A 20,000-nucleotide genomic window follows, 5' to 3' on the forward strand; every position below is an offset into this window, starting at 1 on the left:
GCTGCCTAGGGCGAGGGTGCCATCTCTGCAACTATGAGTCATCAGGTCTAACACACACACACACACACACACACACACACACACACACACACACACACACACGTACACACACACACACGTACCCTGGCAGATCTCTCCATAGTGTAGGCCAGCCCAGAGTGCACAATGTCCTTCTCAGATGCACCCTGGAGAGAGGAAGAAGAGAGAAGAGAAGAACAGTGTTTTTCAAACTCTCAGACAATATCAAAAGTTATACAACAGTTAGTTCCGACCGAGTAATTTGATTGAAGAGGCATTCCATGAGTGCTTACATAGAGTATAACAGCACTGGGACTTTTAACTATGTGTATCACTCCACTGCGCAGCAGTAGACTATGGTGACGTACTGTCTGATGTTAACTCGGAATCACACATGCCACCAAAGCCACTGTCAACAGACTCTTATTTCACTGGTTGCACAATAAATAGAAATGTACATGATACAAAGTAGCTAGCCTGCGGTGACATGTGTAGGCCTACACAAAGTAGCAAGCTGTGCAGGAAAATGTTTGTGTTCAGGTTGCTTGGCAACAGCCCAGTTCAAGTTCAAGAGCAAGTTCTCTTGTGGAACTATATGTGTTGGCGGAGCCAAAGAAATTATTAAATAAACAAACAAAGCATGTCATCTGTTGTCGCTTATTACTGTTAACTAATAAATGGTGCTTGTAGAACTGTTGCTTAAAAAGCGATATCACACGAGAGGGAGAGCTGTTGTACTGAATATCAGCACGGCTGTGATTAGCTTCGGTATTCGATCTGCGGCCTCGTACCTATGACCAAATCACAGCCATGATGATATGGCTTAACTATGTACTACAGACACACCTTCTGGGCATGTCAACAGTAAGTGTGTGTGTGTGTGTGTGTGTGTGTGTGTGTGTATGAGGGAGAGACTCACAGCGACTCTGGCTTGGAAGTCAGCCGTGGGGACCACAGGAATCGGACCTCCCTGCTTACCGAACTTCCTCTCCAAACTCTCCTGCACCGACACTGAGAAAGAGAAAGAGGAAGAGAGAGGGAGAGTTAGAAAAGCCACTCCTCAATAACACTGTAACACTGTCACCGTAACAACTACTGCAACAACGCAGCACAACCCTGTGAGGAGCCAGGCTCAGGCTACAGAGTACGATCCGGCGAGGGACAAGGAAGAAAATAAACGATTCAAAATGGAAGTTTTGGAGTCAAAGTTTATGAGGAATGGTAGGAGGTGCAACCTCACTTTCCATACTGATCGAGACAATGCTTGGAAAATGGCGCTAAGAGCTCACTACCCCAGAGTGAAGGAAAAAGAAGACAGAGAAATCCAAGACGGTTATCAACTGTATGCTGAAGGAGGAAATGTCAACGTGTGCAACACCGGGACAGTCATGGTACAGGGTAAAGGAGAGTTCCTAGATACATTCAAGAGGGATTTCGCAATGCTGAGAGAGAGAGTGGAGGAGAAGCTCGTCATCGGAGGAGAAAGGGAGACGGAGGTGAAGGAGGAGGAAAAAAAGGAGGAGGAAAAAGAGGAAGAGGAGGAGGAGGAAGAGAAAGAGGAAGAGGAAGAGGAAGAGGAGGAGGAAGAGGAGGAGGAAAAAGAGGAAGGGGAAGTAAAGGAGGAGGAAGAGGAAGAGGAGGAGGAAGAGGAAGAGGAGGGGGAGGAGGAAGAGGAAGAGGAGGAAAAAGAGGAAGGGGAAGTAAAGGAGGAGGAAGAGGAAGAGGAAGAGGAGGGGGAGGAGTAAGAGGAAGAGGAGGAGGAAGAGGAAGAGGAAGAGGAGGAGGAGGAGGAAGAGGAAGGGGAAGTAAAGGAGGAAGAAAAGGAGGAGGACGTAAGAGAGGAGAAGCTCGTCATCGGAGGAGAAAGGGAGACGGAGGTGAAGGAGGAGGAAAAGGAGGAGGAGGAAAAAGAGGAAGGGGGAAGTAAAGGAGGAAGAAAAGGAGGAGGACGTAAGAGAGGGAGTAGAGGGGGGAGCAGTGGGAGGAAATGTAAGAGGAGAGAAGATTTAGCCGATCAGAGAGAGAGAGAAACCAAGGATAAGCCCCGAGCTCTCCAGTGTAACTACGGTAATCAATATGGGCTTTTTTAGTAGCAAGTGATTGTAGAGAATACTACTGTTTTACTCATGTACAGTACAGTACATGGACATTCCTTCTGTATTGGGCAGATCTTCAACACATTAAACATGTGTTTGTAGCGACCTTGGGTTTGTGAAAGGCGCTATATAAATTGAAGTTATTATTATTATTATTTCTAGAATGTGGTTTTATTCCTTTACTGGAACAATGTTTCTATTTTATCTTTTATTTGATGCACTTTGAGATTATTCTTGTAAAATGAAATGCACTTTATAAACGTAACCCGTAATTAATGATACATTTCCTTATCTACACTGAGTTCATGAAATAAATACTGCGTGTGAATTCCTCGCACCGCTTCTTTCAACCCTTTCATTGATTAGCCTATTTTTAAAATGTGTGCCGTACACAGTGTGTATTTGACAAGTGTTGTGGCATTATTGTCCTGACTCAGCAATGTGGGCACTGCTCTGGGGCAGGGGGGGCGCGGGGGGGGGCAGAGGGGGGTTTGATGCAGACTGCTGGTACAGGCCAAAGTGTTTTAGGACACTGACAGAAGGGAGGGCAGCCTCGGTGACTCAGCACACAGCAGCAGGACGGAAAACTACTGGGACACCCAACACACCCCTCTATAAAAATATACTTCCTCTATCTCTCTCCTCAACCCACTAGTAAAGCCAAGTGGTTTCATTTGAGGAACCGAACATCACTGAGTCACAAAACCTTCTGCTTTGAGAGGCAGTCGAAAACACAAAAGGAAACATATTTCCAGTGAAACATTTTTTTTCAGACAGACCGAACATCGTTTTCTTTGTTGTTGTTTTTTTACTTCCCAGCCTGAGAAGTTGATTTGAGCTGGGGTGGGCCTTTAAGGTGGGGGGGGGGGAGGGCTGGGACTCACTGAGGAGGTGGTAGTTGGAGTCTCTCTCGTATTTGAAGGTGAGTCGTCCGTAGCTGACGTGGTTCAGGTTCTTCAGCCACTCAAAGTACGACACCGTCACACCGCCGGCGTTCAGGTACATGTCCTGTCAGGGACAAAACACGTCAGTCACTCACTGTCGCTGTCTGTGATTGGATGCTTCCAGGTCAGTTCAGTGTGATGTCGAGTGTGTGTGTGTGTGTGTGTGTGTGCGTGCGTGTGTGTGTGTGGGGGGGGGGGGTCTTACAGGAATGACCATGACGTTGTTGTCCAGGAAGATCTTGTCGGCGCTCGGGGTGGTGGGGCCGTTGGCTCCCTCTGCAATGATCTGCAACACACACACACACACACACACACACACACACACACACACACACACTTTAGAATCTAGAACCTTAGATGACAGAAGTCTGGGTAGTGTATATGAGGACATGGTAGTGTGAGGTGCTGTCTTTGATGTGCTTGGTTGGCACTAGTGTAGGGTAGAGGCAGTTATTGTGGGTAGTGTAGTGTAGTGAGTTATGGTTAGTGTAGTTTAGGGTACCTTGGCCTTGATCCTGTGGGTGTTGTGGGTAGGGTAGTGTAATGAGTTGTGGTTAGAGTAGTTTACCTTGGCCTTGATCTTGTGGGCGTTGTTGCGTGTGAGCTGCTTCTCGCTGGCGGCAGGGATCAGGATGTGACAGTCAGCTTCCAGAATGGACCCTTCATAAGGCTGAGCTCCGGGGAAGCCCACGATAGTGCCATGTTGCTGCACACACACACACACACACACACACACACACACACACACACACACACATAGTCAGAAAGGATCGTACTATGCTGCTGCAGAGAGAGAGAGAGAGAGAGAGAGAGAGAGAGAGAGAGAGAGAGAGAGAGAGAGAGAGAGAGAGAGAGAGAGAGAGAGAGAGAGAGAGAGAGAGAGAGAGAGAGAGAGAGAGAGAGAGAGAGAGGGGGGGGGGGGGGTGTGACCTCACCAGTTTGTAGTCCTCCAGCTGTTTGGGGTCGATGCCCTCAGGGTTGTAGATGCTGCCGTCCACCTCTCCGATGCCCACACACTTGGCCCCATACCTGTGCAGGTAGCGCATGGAGTGCAGACCCACGTTACCAAAGCCCTGGGAGAGGAACAAACACACACAAATCATCATCATTTGCCACCTAACATAAGCAATATTGACACCCTCACCACTTTCAAATCCAGTCTTAAAACACACCTTTTCACAATGGCTTACTTGGTTTGATCTCCTGTATTTTGTTTGTTGTTATATCTCATTTTGCTTTGTTGATTTTAATGTTTTGATATATGGTTTTAAACTGTCTTGTAAGGTGTCCTTGAGAGCATTGAAAGGCGCCCATAAATCAAATGTATTATTTATTATTATCATCATCATCTTGATGATCAGACACATCCTTAACAGCCGTGCCGTTTTTACCTACTAAAAGAGCCGCTTCGGGGGTTAAATTAGGTCACCATAGTCTTTACAATGGGAAGCTGCTATTTACACACAACGACCACTAGTTGGCCGCTTGTAAATCAGCCTGCTTCCTACACAGAAAAACAGCTAAATAGCTTTATATTAGCTTATCCTGATGTGATTTTCAAAATGTAAGGATACCGGGTGGTAGAACGCACATAGGAAAAGTCATGAAAGGAGGGTCCTGAAATTTGACCGAGTGCAAAGATACAACATTTTTCTTTACTCTCTTTATGGCTGTTCTAGTGTTAAATCAAAGTAAGGAATAGACCTCACTGACAGTGGCTGAGCCCCAACACCAGGGCATCCTGCTGCCCTCTGCTGTCTGCTAAGCTCCACTACAGAAATACTACTATGGCGCCCCCGTGTGGAATAGTTTAGTTACTGCATGACCGGTCAGTGGCTGAGCGAGTCTGCGAAAAAGAAAAGAGTAAGTGTGTGTGTGTGTGTGTGTGTGTGTCCAGCAGTAGCAGGTCTATAAATACACACAGCTCTGCTCCTCTCCTGACACACAACAGATTACAGATCTGCTTCATCTCCGTCGTCACTAAATCTCCCAAGAAAATCTAATCACAAGGATCACATAATCCACACACACACACACACACACACACACACACACACCACACACCACACACCACACACCACACCCTTTTCTCTACCTCGCCTTTTAACCACTCATCCATCATCCCCTTTCATCCTACCCCCCCTCCCCCACATACACCATCCTCACCCATTCCTCCAAGGCTGAGGGAAGCTCTGCTCTCTCCCTTTTACATGTGTGTATGTGTGGGTGGGTGTGGGTGTGTGTGTGCGTGTGTGTAGCTGCTCTCCTGCGTCAATAGAAACTGAGAGCTGCAGAGAGCTGCACTTTGACCTTCACCCATTCACTCAGACAGTTACACCACACCACACCACCTCACACACACACACACACACGCACACACACACGCACGCACACACTCAGACACACACACACACACTTGACTGCATCAGAAAGGGCAGGTTAGTACACACTGCAGGCTGTTCATTCATCATGTACTCTAGTTGAGTCATCTACCAGTGTACTATTCTGTACACGTGTAGGTCTCTCTCACCTCACTCCCTCCCTCCCTCCCCCCCTCTCTCCCTCACCCTCACCCTCTCCCTCTCCCCCTCACCCTCACCCTCTCCCCCCCTCTCTCCCTCTCCCCCCCTCCCTCTCTCCCTCTCCCTCTCTCCACCTCCCTCCCCTTCTACCTCGTTCCGCCTGTCCCTTTGTCCCTCTATCCTGCTGGAGTCAGGCTGAGGGAGATCTGGATCAGACCAGTGTAGGTCCTGACCTCTGACCTCTGGGCCAGACCAGACGGACGGACAGACGATCCAGATCCAAAAACCTTTGAAACCGTTGCCAAGACAAGTCGGTCCAACTGTCAGCTAAAAGATCCGGTTCCAACTGTCTGTGCTGAGTCTGAGTGTGGCTCAGTGGTCCTGCTGGTCTCTTCTTAGTCAGGGGTTCCATCCCTACGCTGTGTGTGTGTGTGTGTGTGTGTGGTGTGAGAAAGAGTTAGCAAGGTACTGCTCTATATCTGCTTTTATCGGTAGCCGCTCAATATGGAGACGGCGTTGCTTTTTGTACCCTTAGAGTAGATACTGTTTTACAGTAATGCTATTGTATCTGATAACCCACATTTGAAACATCCTCTGTGTTAATATTATATGTGTACGATGGTCGCTGTACAGTCACGTAAATGAATGTCTCCCAGTGAACTGATTGCACTGATAGTGTTTATGTCCTTAATGCACTTTGTATTTATGTGGACATAAATAAAGCATTTAAAACGTGTGAGTGAGTGTCTGCGAGTGTCTGCGAGTGTCTGCGAGAGTGTGAGTATGTGTGTGTGTGTGTGTGTGTGTGTGTGTGTGTGTGTGTGTGTGTGTGTGTGTCTGTGTGTGTGTGTGTGTGTGTGCGTGTGCGTGTGTGTGCGTGTGTACCTGGATGATGAAGGTCTTGTCCTGGAAGCCGGGGGTGAGCCCCACCATGCTCATGTAGGAGGCCTCGTTGATGAAGTTCTCGATGCCGTGGAACACGCCGCGCCCGGTGGCCGAGATACGCCCGTGGATACCGCCCTGGCTGATGGGCTTCCCTGTCACACACGCGTGGGCGTTGATGTCCTGCACACACACACACACATGTTTAGAACAAGCTGTACAATGTTGACAGAGTGAGAGAGAGAGACGGAGAGAGAGAGAGAGAAAGAGGGGGGGCCTCAGGCCACCTGCTTTATGCTGACTCTTTCCTAATGTTTAATGTATCCGTCTTTCAGGTTCAACAGCCAGATTTTTTTCTCCCATGGCTTACTCCTGGGGGTCTATGATAAGTCTTTTGGTGTCATATTGTTTGTATTGTATTTATTGTTTAGTATTATTGGTTGTGAAGCACCATATCTCTCTCTTACCCCAATCAATCCAGTACTTTTTCAATCCATGAGGGGGAGTGAAGAGAAGGAGAGAGAGAGAGAGAGAGAGAGAGAGAGAGAGAGAGAGAGAGAGAGAGAGAGAGAGAGAGAGAGAGAGAGGCTGGGGGCAGGAATGTGTCACCTACTCACAACCTTACACAAGAGTACCTACTACAGGAACTGTACTACAGTAGAGGGGGAGGAGAGAGAGGCGGGGGGGGGGGAGAGAGAGAGAGAGAGAGAGCGAGAGGGGAGGGGGGTGGTGCAGTGCCCACAAATCACTCCCCCAGGACAATGACACCTGCTGACCAGCACTGCTACATAATGTAACCATGGGCCATGGCCTTGCATGCCCTACAGGAGAGGCATTGACTGGCCCAAGGGTGAATGTTAGCATGTTAGCCTAGCTACGGTAGAGGAAGAGACAGGGGACAGCCTGGTTCACATGGCAAACTACTTTCACTGACACCACCACACACAGGGCTGACCATGACATCTTTCATAACGTTGTGGGTTTGGAGAAGACCGTTTTTCAGTCTGTCGGGTCCCTCACTCTCAGCAATAAATAAAAAACGTGTTTCGTGTGTGTGTCTCTTACTGTGTGTGTGTGTGTGTGTGTGTCTCTTACAGTGTGTGTGTGTGTGTGTGTGTGTGTGTGTGTCTCTCTTACAGTGTGTGCAATGGTGTTGGCATAGGTGTCAGCGATCCAGGACATCTCTCTCTCTCCTGTGCTCATGTCAGGAGCTGGGACGTCAATGCCTGGCCCTGTGGGGGGACGGAAGAGGGGGATGAAAGACAGGTGGAAGGAGAGAGAGAGAGAGAGAGAGAGAGAGAGAGAGAGAGAGGAGGGGAGGGGAGGGGGAGGTGCAGAGAGAGGTGATTACTGGCAGCAGTAGGGAGGAGGAATGTTAGCATGTACACATACTCAACATGACCCACCCAACACATACATCACACACCCTCCCCCCCCACACACATCACACACAACCAGTAGATAGGTTTGATGTGTGTAGAAACTAACTGACATGGGTGGGGGAGGGAGAGGGAGGGAGAGAGAGAGAGAGAGAGAGAGAGAGAGAGAGAGAGAGAGAGAGAGAGAGAGAGAGAGAGAGAGAGAGAGAGAGAGAGAGAGAGAGAGAGAGAGAGAGAGAGAGCTCGAAATGCCAGCATTTCTCTTGTCCGAAACAAGGTGGTATGCAGGCCAGGGGCACCCCACGTGTACCCTGGGCCCCACTCCATGGGGCCGGATCCAAAAACAGAACCGAAGAGGGGGATGGGGAGAAGAGAAGAGAGGGGGATGGGGGAGGAGAGAGAGGGGGATGGGGGAGGAGAGGAGAGAAGAGAGGACCTGATTGCACTACAACCAAGGGAGGGGGAGGGGCTTCCCACATCCGTATTTCACACGCACATTACACACACATACACACACACACACAGAGAGCAGTGGAGTGTGTGTGAGTGCTGTGCCTCAAGGTAGTCGATATGCATTAATAGAGAATCTGAACTGTAACCACCCCCCTCAATCTAAACATAATGTACACACACACACACACACACACACACACACACACCATCTCTCTCCCATGTGTTTTGGGTGAATACATATAATCGTTAACATACGCAGGACCATAGGGGACAACTGACTGTATGGAAGGTGTGTGTGGGGGGGTGACGGAAGCTAAACACACACAGACACAGACACAGACAGACATACCGATGAAGCCCTTCTTGGCCAGCTCGATGGTGAAGCGACGGGTGATCTTCTCCAGCTCATTATCCTGAAGAAGAAAAGGGCGTGATAGAGAAATGATTATCCATCACTTTCATCACACACACAGAGAGAGAGAGAGAGGCCATTGTCTCTCTTTCTCTCTCTCTTTCTGCCAACTCACAGCTCAGCAGTTCTACTGCACTCAGCACCACCGCACCCCTTAATTCCTCTATCTGTCCCTCTATCTACTGTATCTATCCTTCTATCTACTGTATCTATCCCTCTATATTATATATCCCTCTATCTGTCCATCTATTTGTCCATCTATCTAGAGTATCTATCCCTCTCTGTCCATCTATCTACTGTATCTATCCCTCTATATTATCTATCCCTCTATCTGTCCATCTATCGAGAGTATACAATCCTCTATCTTACCTATCTATCTGTTAATCTTTCTACAATATCTATTCCTCTATCTACCCCTCTATATTATCCATCCCTCTATCTACCTACAGTATCTATCCCTCTATCTGTCCATCCATCTATCTACCTACAGTATCTATCCATCTATCCTGTATTGTCTGGTGTTGATTGTTGACTGTGTATTTGATATTTACAGTCTGTTCTTTGATAAGTGGTTCTTTGTATATCTGTTGCCAGACAAAACAGATTTCCCCCTTGGAGATCTATGTACATGAAGGAGCTTGTGGAAATGATTTTGTTCTTAAAATCTCATCTAAATCATCCCAAACTCTCCTTCTATTTATCACGGTGTAGTCACCTGCATGTGATCTGCAGGATATAAAAACTCCTTTGTCCACTGAGATCAGTAGAAGAACGGAGTCTGTGTCTGTGTGTGTGTCTGTGTGTCTGTGTCTGTGTCTGTCTCTGTCTCTGTCTCTGTCTCTGTCTCTGTCTCTGTCTCTGTCTCTGTCTCTGAGTCTGTGTCTGTGTCTGTGTGTTTGTCTGTGTGTGTGTGTGTGTGTGTGTGTGTGTGTGTGTGTGTGTGTGTGTGTGTGTGTGTATGTGTATGTGTGTGTCTGTGTGTGTGTGTGAGTGTGTGTTCAGACCAGCGATGCAGAGCCCAGAAATCATGTGGAGATGAGTTTCACCTAGCTGACACAGAATCCAGCTCTCTGGTGCTCACTGACATGTTTCTGTGTGTGTGTGTGTGTGTGTGTGTCCACTTAACATGCTAGACTAGAGCCTCCAGTCATGATCAAGCCACACTAATTCCCCCATACAGCACATATGCGTATGAGTGAGTGTGTGTGTGTGTGTGTGTGTGTGTGTCTTACTGAGTAAGTCTTGGGGTTGATCTTGACACCAGCTTTGGCTCCTCCAAACGGCACATCTGGAGAGAGAGAGAGAGAGAGAGAATACGGCTTAAAGACCCAAGGCTTAAGCACACACACACACACACACTCAGCTGATTGCAACATGCAAAGATGTCAGTCAGATGTGTGTACACACTGTATGGTGTGACTACTGAAACACACAGGCTAGAGTGAGAGCTGAGACGGAGGTGTTGTGTTGGGCTGTATCCAAACATTCTTATTCAGTTACGACGTTCCAAAATATCCCAATCACACGGCATCATTTGGTTCATTGAGGGTGGTAGGATGGAGACAGGCCAGCGTTTGGTTTGGTAAAACAAAGAGACTGCATGGTTGTTTTTTTACCGCTAGATGTGCTTTGCCATGCAAACATAGGGAAACTGCACTTGTCGCTACGCAATTATCTTAAGCACTTTTACAGACTCCCCCCCCCCCCCCCCCCATTATTCTGTAAGAGAACAATATCACGCTATCCTCCCAATATCACAATTCCCTTCCAACATCACAATATCCTCCCATTATCACGGCATTAGATGATAGGAATATCAGCCCAACCCTCCAACAGGAGACAGGAGGACTAACTGATGTGTCTACAGGACGGAGGGGAGGAGAGGAGAGAGGGACGTGGGGTTGAGAGGAGAAGGTACAGAAAAAGGAGACGGGTCGGGCCGCTCGACTTACCGACCACGGCACACTTGTAGGTCATCAGGGAGGCCAGGGCCTTCACCTCGTCCACAGACACGTCCATGCTGTAACGGATACCTGCAGACACACACACACACACAGACAGTTTATAGTACACAACATAGATAGCGAAACACACCTATACGTACACCCTATAGAGCAACTAACTCAAAATTCAATACAGGTGGAGGCTGGCGGAGGTAGAAATCGGAGGACGGGCTCATTGGAATCCACGGAAATGGTACGAAACACGTATTTTCCTCATTCCTCATGCATTACAATGACCGCCTCCTCCTCCTCTCTGCAGCACAAAGGCCTGCAGGACCGTCTTCCTGCTGCAGCTATGGCGTTACGCAATAGGTTCGGTTTGATATCAGGATGTGCAGCTGGTAGTCATGGCAACGGGGGGGGCAGCGTTCCAATCTGAACCCAACTCGTTTTAGCCTTTTTTTCCCCTCATTTTTTCCTTCTCTTCCCGACTCTGCACTCTCCCGTCTCCTCATTGGGTCGGCAGCGAGAGGGGGGGGGAGTGCCAACATGTCCTGCTCTGACACCGGATACCGTGCCAGGCGGGGGGCTGAGGAGCCCAAGTCACGCTACCCTGTCCCAGAGGCATAGGAACTAGCTGAGTAGGGTCTGTGAATGTGTGTGTGTGTGTGTGTGTGTTTCTCCGTCACACCCGATATAGCTCATCCAAAGTTAGCCTCACACACAGAGGGCCAAGGGCACCCAGCACTGAGAAGAGACTGCAGACTCTCTCACGCTGTAGAGGACACAGAGCTGCAACATGGAGGAGGGTATGTGTGTGTGTGTGTGGGTGTGTGTGGACACAGCAAGTAGTCTGATGCAGCAGTCTCCCCGGTGCTGATCCAGTAAAGCTCAGACGGATCATAAGCGATCCTCTTCAGAAGGTGACATCATCCCTCAAAACCCACAGTGTGACATCATCACTCGGCGTCCCTGGCCAATAAAAACCGTCCTCCAGCCCTTCCCCCCCCTAGCGAGCCCCTATTCCCTTCAGTGTTCAGAGAAGGGCGGCACACAGGCTGTAAACAGTGTGGCAGCGGCTCCCTCTTTGTCCTGTGGGGGCTGAGTGGCTCCATGTCTAGAGGGGCTTGTTGACGCCTACCAGCATCTCAGAATAACGACCATTCACTGCAGAAGACACACACACACACACACACACACACACACACACACGGGCTGGTGTTTATCTGAACAACAACAACTGCTTTCACTTGGCTTCATCAAGACATGAATTGGACTGAGGTTAGCCGAGACATATTTTCCACTGAGCCTTGAGCCAGAGTCATGAGTCAGACTCGGAACAAAAACTAGACCTTTCTGGTTCCTCCCTTCCCTTCCCCTCCCCCCGTCCTTTCCAGGAAGAAAATTAAAGGAAAAACATGTTTCAAAAAAACACATTCCACTGCAATGAGTCTCAAAGCTAGCCACACACTGAAGCCACACTTCTCTGGTGCTCAGCGTAGGAGAGTCTCAGGGAGGGACAGCGGCACACAAAGCCCACGGCTTCTCTTGCTCATCTAACGACTGTTTATTCAAACCACCGTCGAGAGCAGGGAGAAAATGCAAAACAGGGAACCTAGGAGGGGGACACCACCACACCCATAAATTCTAGTTGTGTCAGACGTGAACAACCATTGTGAGCTGCTCCTCGCACACTGGAAAGGGGATCTTTTAGTCACAACTCTCCGTAGGGGCCTCGGTGAGGTCTTTTATCCCACTTCCGTATGGAACGGAGAAAGGACAGTTTGGGCGGTTTGGCAGTGTAAACACAATTTGAGCTCTGTCTCTCTCACAACCTAACCCCACACACACCATGTTCCGGAACATGGGAATGAATGCTAGGCTAACAAACGGGTAGCCGCTAACCTATGCTGTATAGACTTGCAGCTCCTGTTGGTTAGGAGAGAAGTGTGGGTCAGCTACACCTAATGGGCTGGGGTGTAAACTATTAGCACACACACACACACACACACACACACACACACACACACACACACACCTTGAACTTTGCAATTTGCCCCTGAACCGAGCAGGACCAAGGGTCTATGAGCCATATCAATGATTAGCCCATCCTAAACCCTACCATAGAATAACAGCCTTTCTTACGTCCTTTTACCACTTGTGTACCATTAGCCTAGTCTGGAACTTGCCCTATCAAACTGTGTTTGCCCAGCCCAGTTCAGTAGGTGGTCGGTCAACTGTCACTGAACAGAATTAGGCTACGATTCAATAGGCGTAGTTGTCCAACAACCCATGATGAAGCGATGTGTGAAATCGCAGGCTAGGCAAGGTGCAGCTGATGGGAGAGAAAGGGGGATTTGATCAGCTCATTCTGCTCTGGAGTGAGTGTGGCAGGTGTGTGTGTGTGTGTGTGTGTGTGTGTGTGTGTGTGTGTGGGTGGGTGAGTGTTGACAGTGGTCCCATTCACCATCCACCCACCAATCAGAGGGCCTGGGTGTGCCCCAGACACAGCCCTGACCGTTTTAACTGACCCAGAGATTTGTCAGGAGAGGAACAACTGAAACCAGGAGGAGTCCTCCTTTCTAGGGAACAGCCTACAGTTGTACCAACTGCCCTCTGGGACCAGGGACACAACATGGCTTCCTTTCCTTCATTGAATTTATTTTGTATTATTAAAACTGACACAGCAGGTAAAAGGGTTCGATTGGATCTCACCAGGGGGGGTCAGGAAGTTTCCCCTGTCGACTATCAGACCATAGAGGAAGGGAGACAGGAAAAGGCTAGTCTACTATCGGCCTAGACAACGCTTTAGACGCCACAAAGAAGGCTCTGTTGCAGAGCCTCCACCTGCCCAATCAGGGCAGATTAGTGATTATATACACACAAGCAAAGGAGGGAGAAAATAATAGTTTCACAGTATTCAAATATGGACAAGGTCCATCCCAGTGTTTCAACATGCTCTCTGTTTGCTAGTCCCCCTCCTCCTATCCTGCCCTATCCTGTCTTCTCCTTCCCCCCCCTCCCCCGGCCTGTCACATTTGTGACGAATGAGAACGCTCGGGTACATAACCACCCTCTCCTCCCCCTTTCATCTCCAACACCGTCTCCCAACGTCACATCCTTGTCCTGACCTCACAAATCACCCAGAATACACTGCTGCTGCTGCTGCTGCGCCAGCCCACAATCCTCCGGGCCCTGCCTTGAACCTTGAACCCTGTACCACGGGAACCCAGCCCCTACCTATCCCCCCCCCCCCACCCCTATCTGCTGCTTTACTCCCAGCTTCATATCCTCACAAGCAGCTGGGGGACAGAGGGAATACTGCATGGCCTGCTTTTGAGTGTGTTTTCTCACCTGTGACTGTGTGTGTGTGTGTGTGTGTGTGTGTGTGTGTGTGTGTGTTGTGTGTGTGTGTGTGTGTGTGTGTGTGTGGTGTGTGTGTGTGTGTGTGTGTGTGTGTGTGTTCATCCCAATGGAAGCAAGTGTTTACCATGGTACACTGGGTACACAGCAGGGCTTACCCATGGAAACGCCACCTGGTGCGTGCGTACTACTGCGACCCACAGCTCTGCTATCGCATTACATGTAGGCCTATAGGTTGCCACCCCATCACCTGTGTGCCCTATGCTTTTGCACAAGGTGTTCAGCCACCCAGCCACAAACAAGAATACAGACCTGTCCCAGCAAGACACAAGGAGGGAGAGGCACAAACAAACCAACATACCAAAAAAACTAACAAACCAACCCAACCAAACCTAACCAGGGGTTGAAATGTGGTAATTCGGGTTTGAACTCGATAGCAATTTCGGGGACCTAAGCCATGCCTGCTAGTGGTCTTTAACTAGGACTAGCCGACTAGCTAGTTACTGAATGAATGGCAGTGAGTGTGAAACTAAAAGAGAGCTAGCTGTCACACACACACCCCCCCCCCCCACCCCACCCACCATGACAGCTAGCTGTCACTAGGCCCCGCCCCCACCATGTCAACCAGTCTGACAGACAGCCAGCTAGCCCAATAGCATGCGTGCTACCTAGCTGCCCTACAGGTGTGGGTGAAGGTGAAGCGCCCTGAGAGTCCTGGAAGCTGCAAACTTGCAGTCCTAATAATGAAAACCTTAATGAATGAATGGTCTTTATTGTCATTAATATAGTACAGGTACCATACAACGAAATTTGGGAGGGGGGGCTCCCCTGGTGCTAGTTTTTTTATTATTACTAAAAACAAGGGAAAAGAGCTGGTTTACATAAATAAAGGCTATGTACACTATCCACTATACTATACTATACAAATAAAACCCTGTGCTGTACTCTATGCTATGCTATAAATATCCTAACATTTCCTATCTCTGAACCTTATGTGCACGAGGGTTGTCATATTGCACATATAGTAAAGTGTCGCAGTTTGCAGGTATGTATGTATAATGCGATACATACATACGAAAATGCACGACGAAAAGTACTCAAATAATAATAACTATATCCAAAAATCCAGGAAATGCTACGGGTTAAAATACCCGAGGAGGCCGCGGGACGTGATGCTATCTATCAGTAAACAACTTAGCTTAGCTGGCTGTCAAACCTTCACACCACCTCGGTGGTGTGGACAGAGATGAACCAGGGGGTGCACATGGCTTGCATATCTTACCCCCCTTGCAGGGCGTCCGGTGCTGGCTGTGCTGGGCGCGGTAGCCCTCGATCACCTCCCACTCCCCGTTGTCCCGCTTGATGGGGAAGCAGACGCTCAGGACGTGGTTGCAGGGCTTGATGATGCGCAGGATGCCCCGCACCCGGTGCCTCTTCTGCTCGAGGGTGTCCCGGGACTTGATGTCCTCCACCAACTTGTCCTCCACGATGGAAGCCCCCCGGTCGAAGAAGCCCTCCACCATGCGGAAGAAGTTGGGGTCGTCCTGATCGGAGGTGGAGGCGGCCTGGCTGTAGTGTCGCTGGAGCCGCATCAGAGAGGAGGTAACCGGGAGGGTGGATTCCACCAACCCGCAACCACCCGAGGCCATCAGGGCACTGTGGCCCGCTGCTCCACGGGAGAGCAGCTCCCCGAAATACCGGTACATGCTTTTGGAAGGTTGAAGCCGTACAAAACAACAAAGATACAGAGTGGGGGGTATCAACAGGAGGGGGTAAAAAAAAATGAGCGACACAGTTGCTCCGAGCTCACTGTGTTCCGTGTTCTGGCTGACTGACAGATCGCATGCAGCCTGCAGTTGGTTTGCTTTAAAAGGCGGTGTGCACTATACAGAGGCGGTGGATCCTGGGGGGGCGGAGGAGGAGGAGGGTCATCCCAGGGCGCGTGTCAGAGTATGGAAGCATATAGCTGACTTAATTCAAATGCTAATGCGATATGAGATTGCAATTGCATGTTCCACTTTTGCATGCATTCTTTCAGACAATATTCAAATTCAAATGCAATTCTAATGATTTGCATTTTCATTTTCATGTACCCGATGTGCACATTCGCTGTCAATATTAAAATTATAATGCAAAGCCATTTGACATTTAATTTCCAAAGTCATGCGCTGCTTTGTAGCTGACAAATTTCAAAAGTTCATTCTAATGTGCAAATGACTTTGCAATCCCAAAATAGCATATTCATTTGCCACTTTTGCCTGCGTTATTTGAGTCAATATTCAAATTGTAATGCAATAATGTGATTCGCAATTGCATTTACATGTTCTAGTAAACACATCTGCTTTGTAGCTGACAAAATTCAAACTCTCTATGCAATTCGGTGATACGCAATTGCATTTACATGTTCTAGGAAACACATCCGCTTTACAGCTGACAAAATTCAAACTCTCTATGCAATTCGGTGATACGCAATTGCATTTACATGTTCTAGGAAACACATCCGCTTTACAGCTGACAAAATTCAAACTCTCTATGCAATTCGAACGCATCCGGGTACTTTGCTCTCCCGTCATGTCCACGCCCCTTTTTGGGTGATAGAAGGGAGAAGTTTGACTGGCGGTCAATGGACATTTCTGGTCTTTGCTACTTTAATCCGATAAAATAAGAAAACCGTAGTGCTTTTTAGATATTAGGAGCCCAAATCCGATGGCCAGTTAGGCAAACTATTATATAGTGTCGTTGCCGATCAATGATCGACGTCGTTATATAGAGAAAATTAATGAAATAGGGGTTGATTCATCAGAGCAGTCATACGTCATCTCCCTGTCATCAGGGATTTGTCGATCTTTGATTTGATTTGCCGTGTAAGTCCCCAGATGAGAGTGTTACATTAGTTTTCTTAAGATAGGATAATGAATAAATCTGTTCAATTGGCATTTGCCTACTGTTAATCAGTGCCTACTGTTAATCAGTAGCCTGTATGGTGTATATGAAGATGTTATAGCTAGCTAGCTACGATTTATCATGAAAATAATGAACAGAAAGCTAGATCCAAAACTAGGGCCGGTGGAGGAGGGCAAGTGTCACATTGGACAGACTACCAAAACAGAAAAATAAAGTATCTTAACGACAGCAAAAGTGATGGATGTCAGAAATAGCCTACATTACCTGGAGATTCAATAAGGTACTTTTATATGACAGGATATGGGTTAGGGTTATATGACACCTGTAGCGAGATAGATAGAGCCAAAAGTAAAAAGTCGCTGAGAGACGCAACCAGGGTCTGGCCGGTAATTGTATGATGCGCCAAACAATCCACTGAGATGAAAAGTACGTTTTAGAGCATTTATTGAATAGAACAATCAAACTTGGCGACATACAAAAATAATCCATAAGCGATCAAAACCAGAAAAATAACAAACAATGCGTATAGAAAATATATATAATAATATATATATATATAATAATAAGAATAGAATAGACTTTATTGTCCTTGTACAGTTGCCTATACAATGAAATTGTAGTGGTTCTTCTGAAGGTGCAAAAACAGAAAAACATATTCACATTCACAAACATACACATAACATATCACAAATATTACACACTAGACAAATTCAAAAGCGAAAATGCTATAAAACAAGCTAAGAGACAATGAGGTCCGTGGTGTCAAGTGCAAATAAAGACAACAATATTAAGAAAATAAAAACAACTATAAAAGCAAGCTAAAAGACATGAGGTCAGTGGTTCATCTGCGTCATATGCGTATAATGCGGTCAACAAAAATACATCGCTCCCCTCTCTCTCCACTACCGCAATGTAAGGTGCGCAGGTGCTTAAATTACCTTGCAATATCACCCCCCATAACCATATGACTTCTCAATACGGTGATCAAGGCAATAAACAAACAATCAAAGTAGGATTACAGACTTTCAGTCTGCCTCCATCCATGTGGATGAACCACCCAAAGGCCTGAGGTGTTGTCGGAGGCATGAATATGATTTAGGGGGTATTTAGTATAACAGGCTGGGTTTATTGTGAGTTTACTTGTTTGTTTATTGCCTTGATCACCGTATTGAGAAGTCATATGGTTATGGGGGGTGATATTGCAAGGTAATTTAAGCACCTGCGCACCTTGCATTGCGGTAGTGGAGAGAGAGGGGAGCGATGTATTTTTGTTGACCGCATTATACGCATATGACGCAGATGAACCACTGATGAACCAGATGAGACACTGACCTCATGTCTTTTAGCTTGCTTTTATAGTTGTTTTTATTTTCTTAATATTGTTGTCTTTATTTGCACTTGACACCACGGACCTCATTGTCTCTTAGCTTGTTTTTTCTTTAAATTAGTTTTTCAGATTTTATCCCTTTTTCACCCAATTTGGTAGCCAATTGAACCCAACCTAGCATCCAATTATCCCCTGACTATTGCGAAGGATCCGCCGCACAACCCCGTGGCCGGCAGTCCCAGAGGAGGCCGCCAGGCAGACTAGCTGACTGGCTCCTCGAGCCCAGCACCGTTATTCCGGCACCCAGGGGGCGGTGTTGCGCGACGGATCCTTGTCCGGAAATACTCCTATACCGCCCTCGGGAGCGGCCGCCCAATATGCCGCTCCCCGTGTGTGCCCCAGCCATATCCGGATCTGGCGAGCTGGGATTCGATCCCAGTCCCCGGTGGGCAGCTTGCACTGGTGGCCAGTGCTTAGACCGCTACACCACCGCGGGGCACAGTTAGCTTGTTTTATAGCATTTTCGCTTTTGAATTTGTCTAGTGTGTAATATTTGTGATATGTTATGTGTATGTTTGTGAATATGTGAATATGTTTTTCTGTTTTTGCACCTTCAGAAGAACCACTACAATTTCATTGTATAGGCAACTGTACAAGGACAATAAAGTCTATTCTATTCTATATTCTATATGCATTGTTTGTTATTTTTCTGGTTTTGATCGCTTATGGATTATTTTTGTATGTCGCCAAGTTTGATTGTTCTATTCAATAAATGCTCTAAAACGTACTTTTCATCTCAGCGGATGGTTTGGCGCATCATACAATTACCGGCCAGACCCTGGTTGCGTCTCTCAGCGACTTTTTACTTTTGGCTCTATCTATCTATCTCGCTACAGGTGTCATATAACCCTAACCCATATCCTGTCATATAAAAGTACCTTATTGAATCTCCAGGTAATGTAGGCTATTTCTGACATCCATCACTTTTGCTGTCGTTAAGATACTTTATTTTTCTGTTTTGGTAGTCTGTCCAATGTGACACTTGCCCTCCTCCACCGGCCCTAGTTTTGGATCTAGCTTGCTGTTCATTATTTTCATGATAAATCGTAGCTAGCTAGCTATAACATCTTCATATACAGTACACCATACAGGCTACTGATTAACAGTAGGCACTGATTAACAGTAGGCAAATGCCAATTGAACAGATTTATTCATTATCCTATCTTAAGAAAACTAATGTAACACTCTCATCTGGGGACTTACACGGCAAATCAAATCAAAGATCGACAAATCCCTGATGACAGGGAGATGACGTATGACTGCTCTGATGAATCAACCCCTATTTCATTAATTTTCTCTATATAACGACGTCGATCATTGATCGGCAACGACACTATATAATAGTTTGCCTAACTGGCCATCGGATTTGGGCTCCTAATATCTAAAAAGCACTACGGTTTTCTTATTTTATCGGATTAAAGTAGCAAAGACCAGAAATGTCCATTGACCGCCAGTCAAACTTCTCCCCTTCTATCACCCAAAAAGGGGCGTGGACATGACGGGAGAGCAAAGTACCCGGATGCGTTCGAATTGCATAGAGAGTTTGAATTTTGTCAGCTACAAAGCGGATGTGTTTCCTAGAACATGTAAATGCAATTGCGTATCACCGAATTGCATAGAGAGTTTGAATTTTGTCAGCTACAAAGCGGATGTGTTTACTAGAACATGTAAATGCAATTGTGAATCACATTATTGCA

The 20,000-nt window shown here is 47.3% G+C and overlaps 1 protein-coding gene across 1 annotated transcript in view; it reads right to left on the bottom strand.

The window, feature by feature from the left end:
- Window positions 1–15,857, bottom strand: part of glud1b (glutamate dehydrogenase 1b) — a 16,833-nt gene extending 976 nt beyond the window's left edge. Inside the window, exons 1-12 of the mRNA XM_080542057.1 lie at window positions 15,295–15,857; window positions 10,659–10,739; window positions 9,939–9,994; window positions 8,644–8,707; window positions 7,600–7,694; window positions 6,466–6,645; window positions 3,994–4,131; window positions 3,627–3,764; window positions 3,264–3,344; window positions 2,999–3,122; window positions 938–1,029; window positions 123–185 (exon numbers count right to left, since the gene is read on the bottom strand). Coding sequence (XP_080398183.1) covers window positions 123–185; window positions 938–1,029; window positions 2,999–3,122; window positions 3,264–3,344; window positions 3,627–3,764; window positions 3,994–4,131; window positions 6,466–6,645; window positions 7,600–7,694; window positions 8,644–8,707; window positions 9,939–9,994; window positions 10,659–10,739; window positions 15,295–15,718 — 1,536 coding nt within the window. The 5' untranslated portion in view covers window positions 15,719–15,857. The remainder of the gene's footprint in view (window positions 1–122; window positions 186–937; window positions 1,030–2,998; window positions 3,123–3,263; window positions 3,345–3,626; window positions 3,765–3,993; window positions 4,132–6,465; window positions 6,646–7,599; window positions 7,695–8,643; window positions 8,708–9,938; window positions 9,995–10,658; window positions 10,740–15,294) is intronic.
- Window positions 15,858–20,000: the final 4,143 nt, after the last annotated feature.

Source organism: Nansenia antarctica, assembly GCF_963989245.1.
Source record: "Nansenia antarctica genome assembly, chromosome: 11".
Lineage (NCBI taxonomy): Eukaryota > Metazoa > Chordata > Actinopteri > Argentiniformes > Microstomatidae > Nansenia > Nansenia antarctica.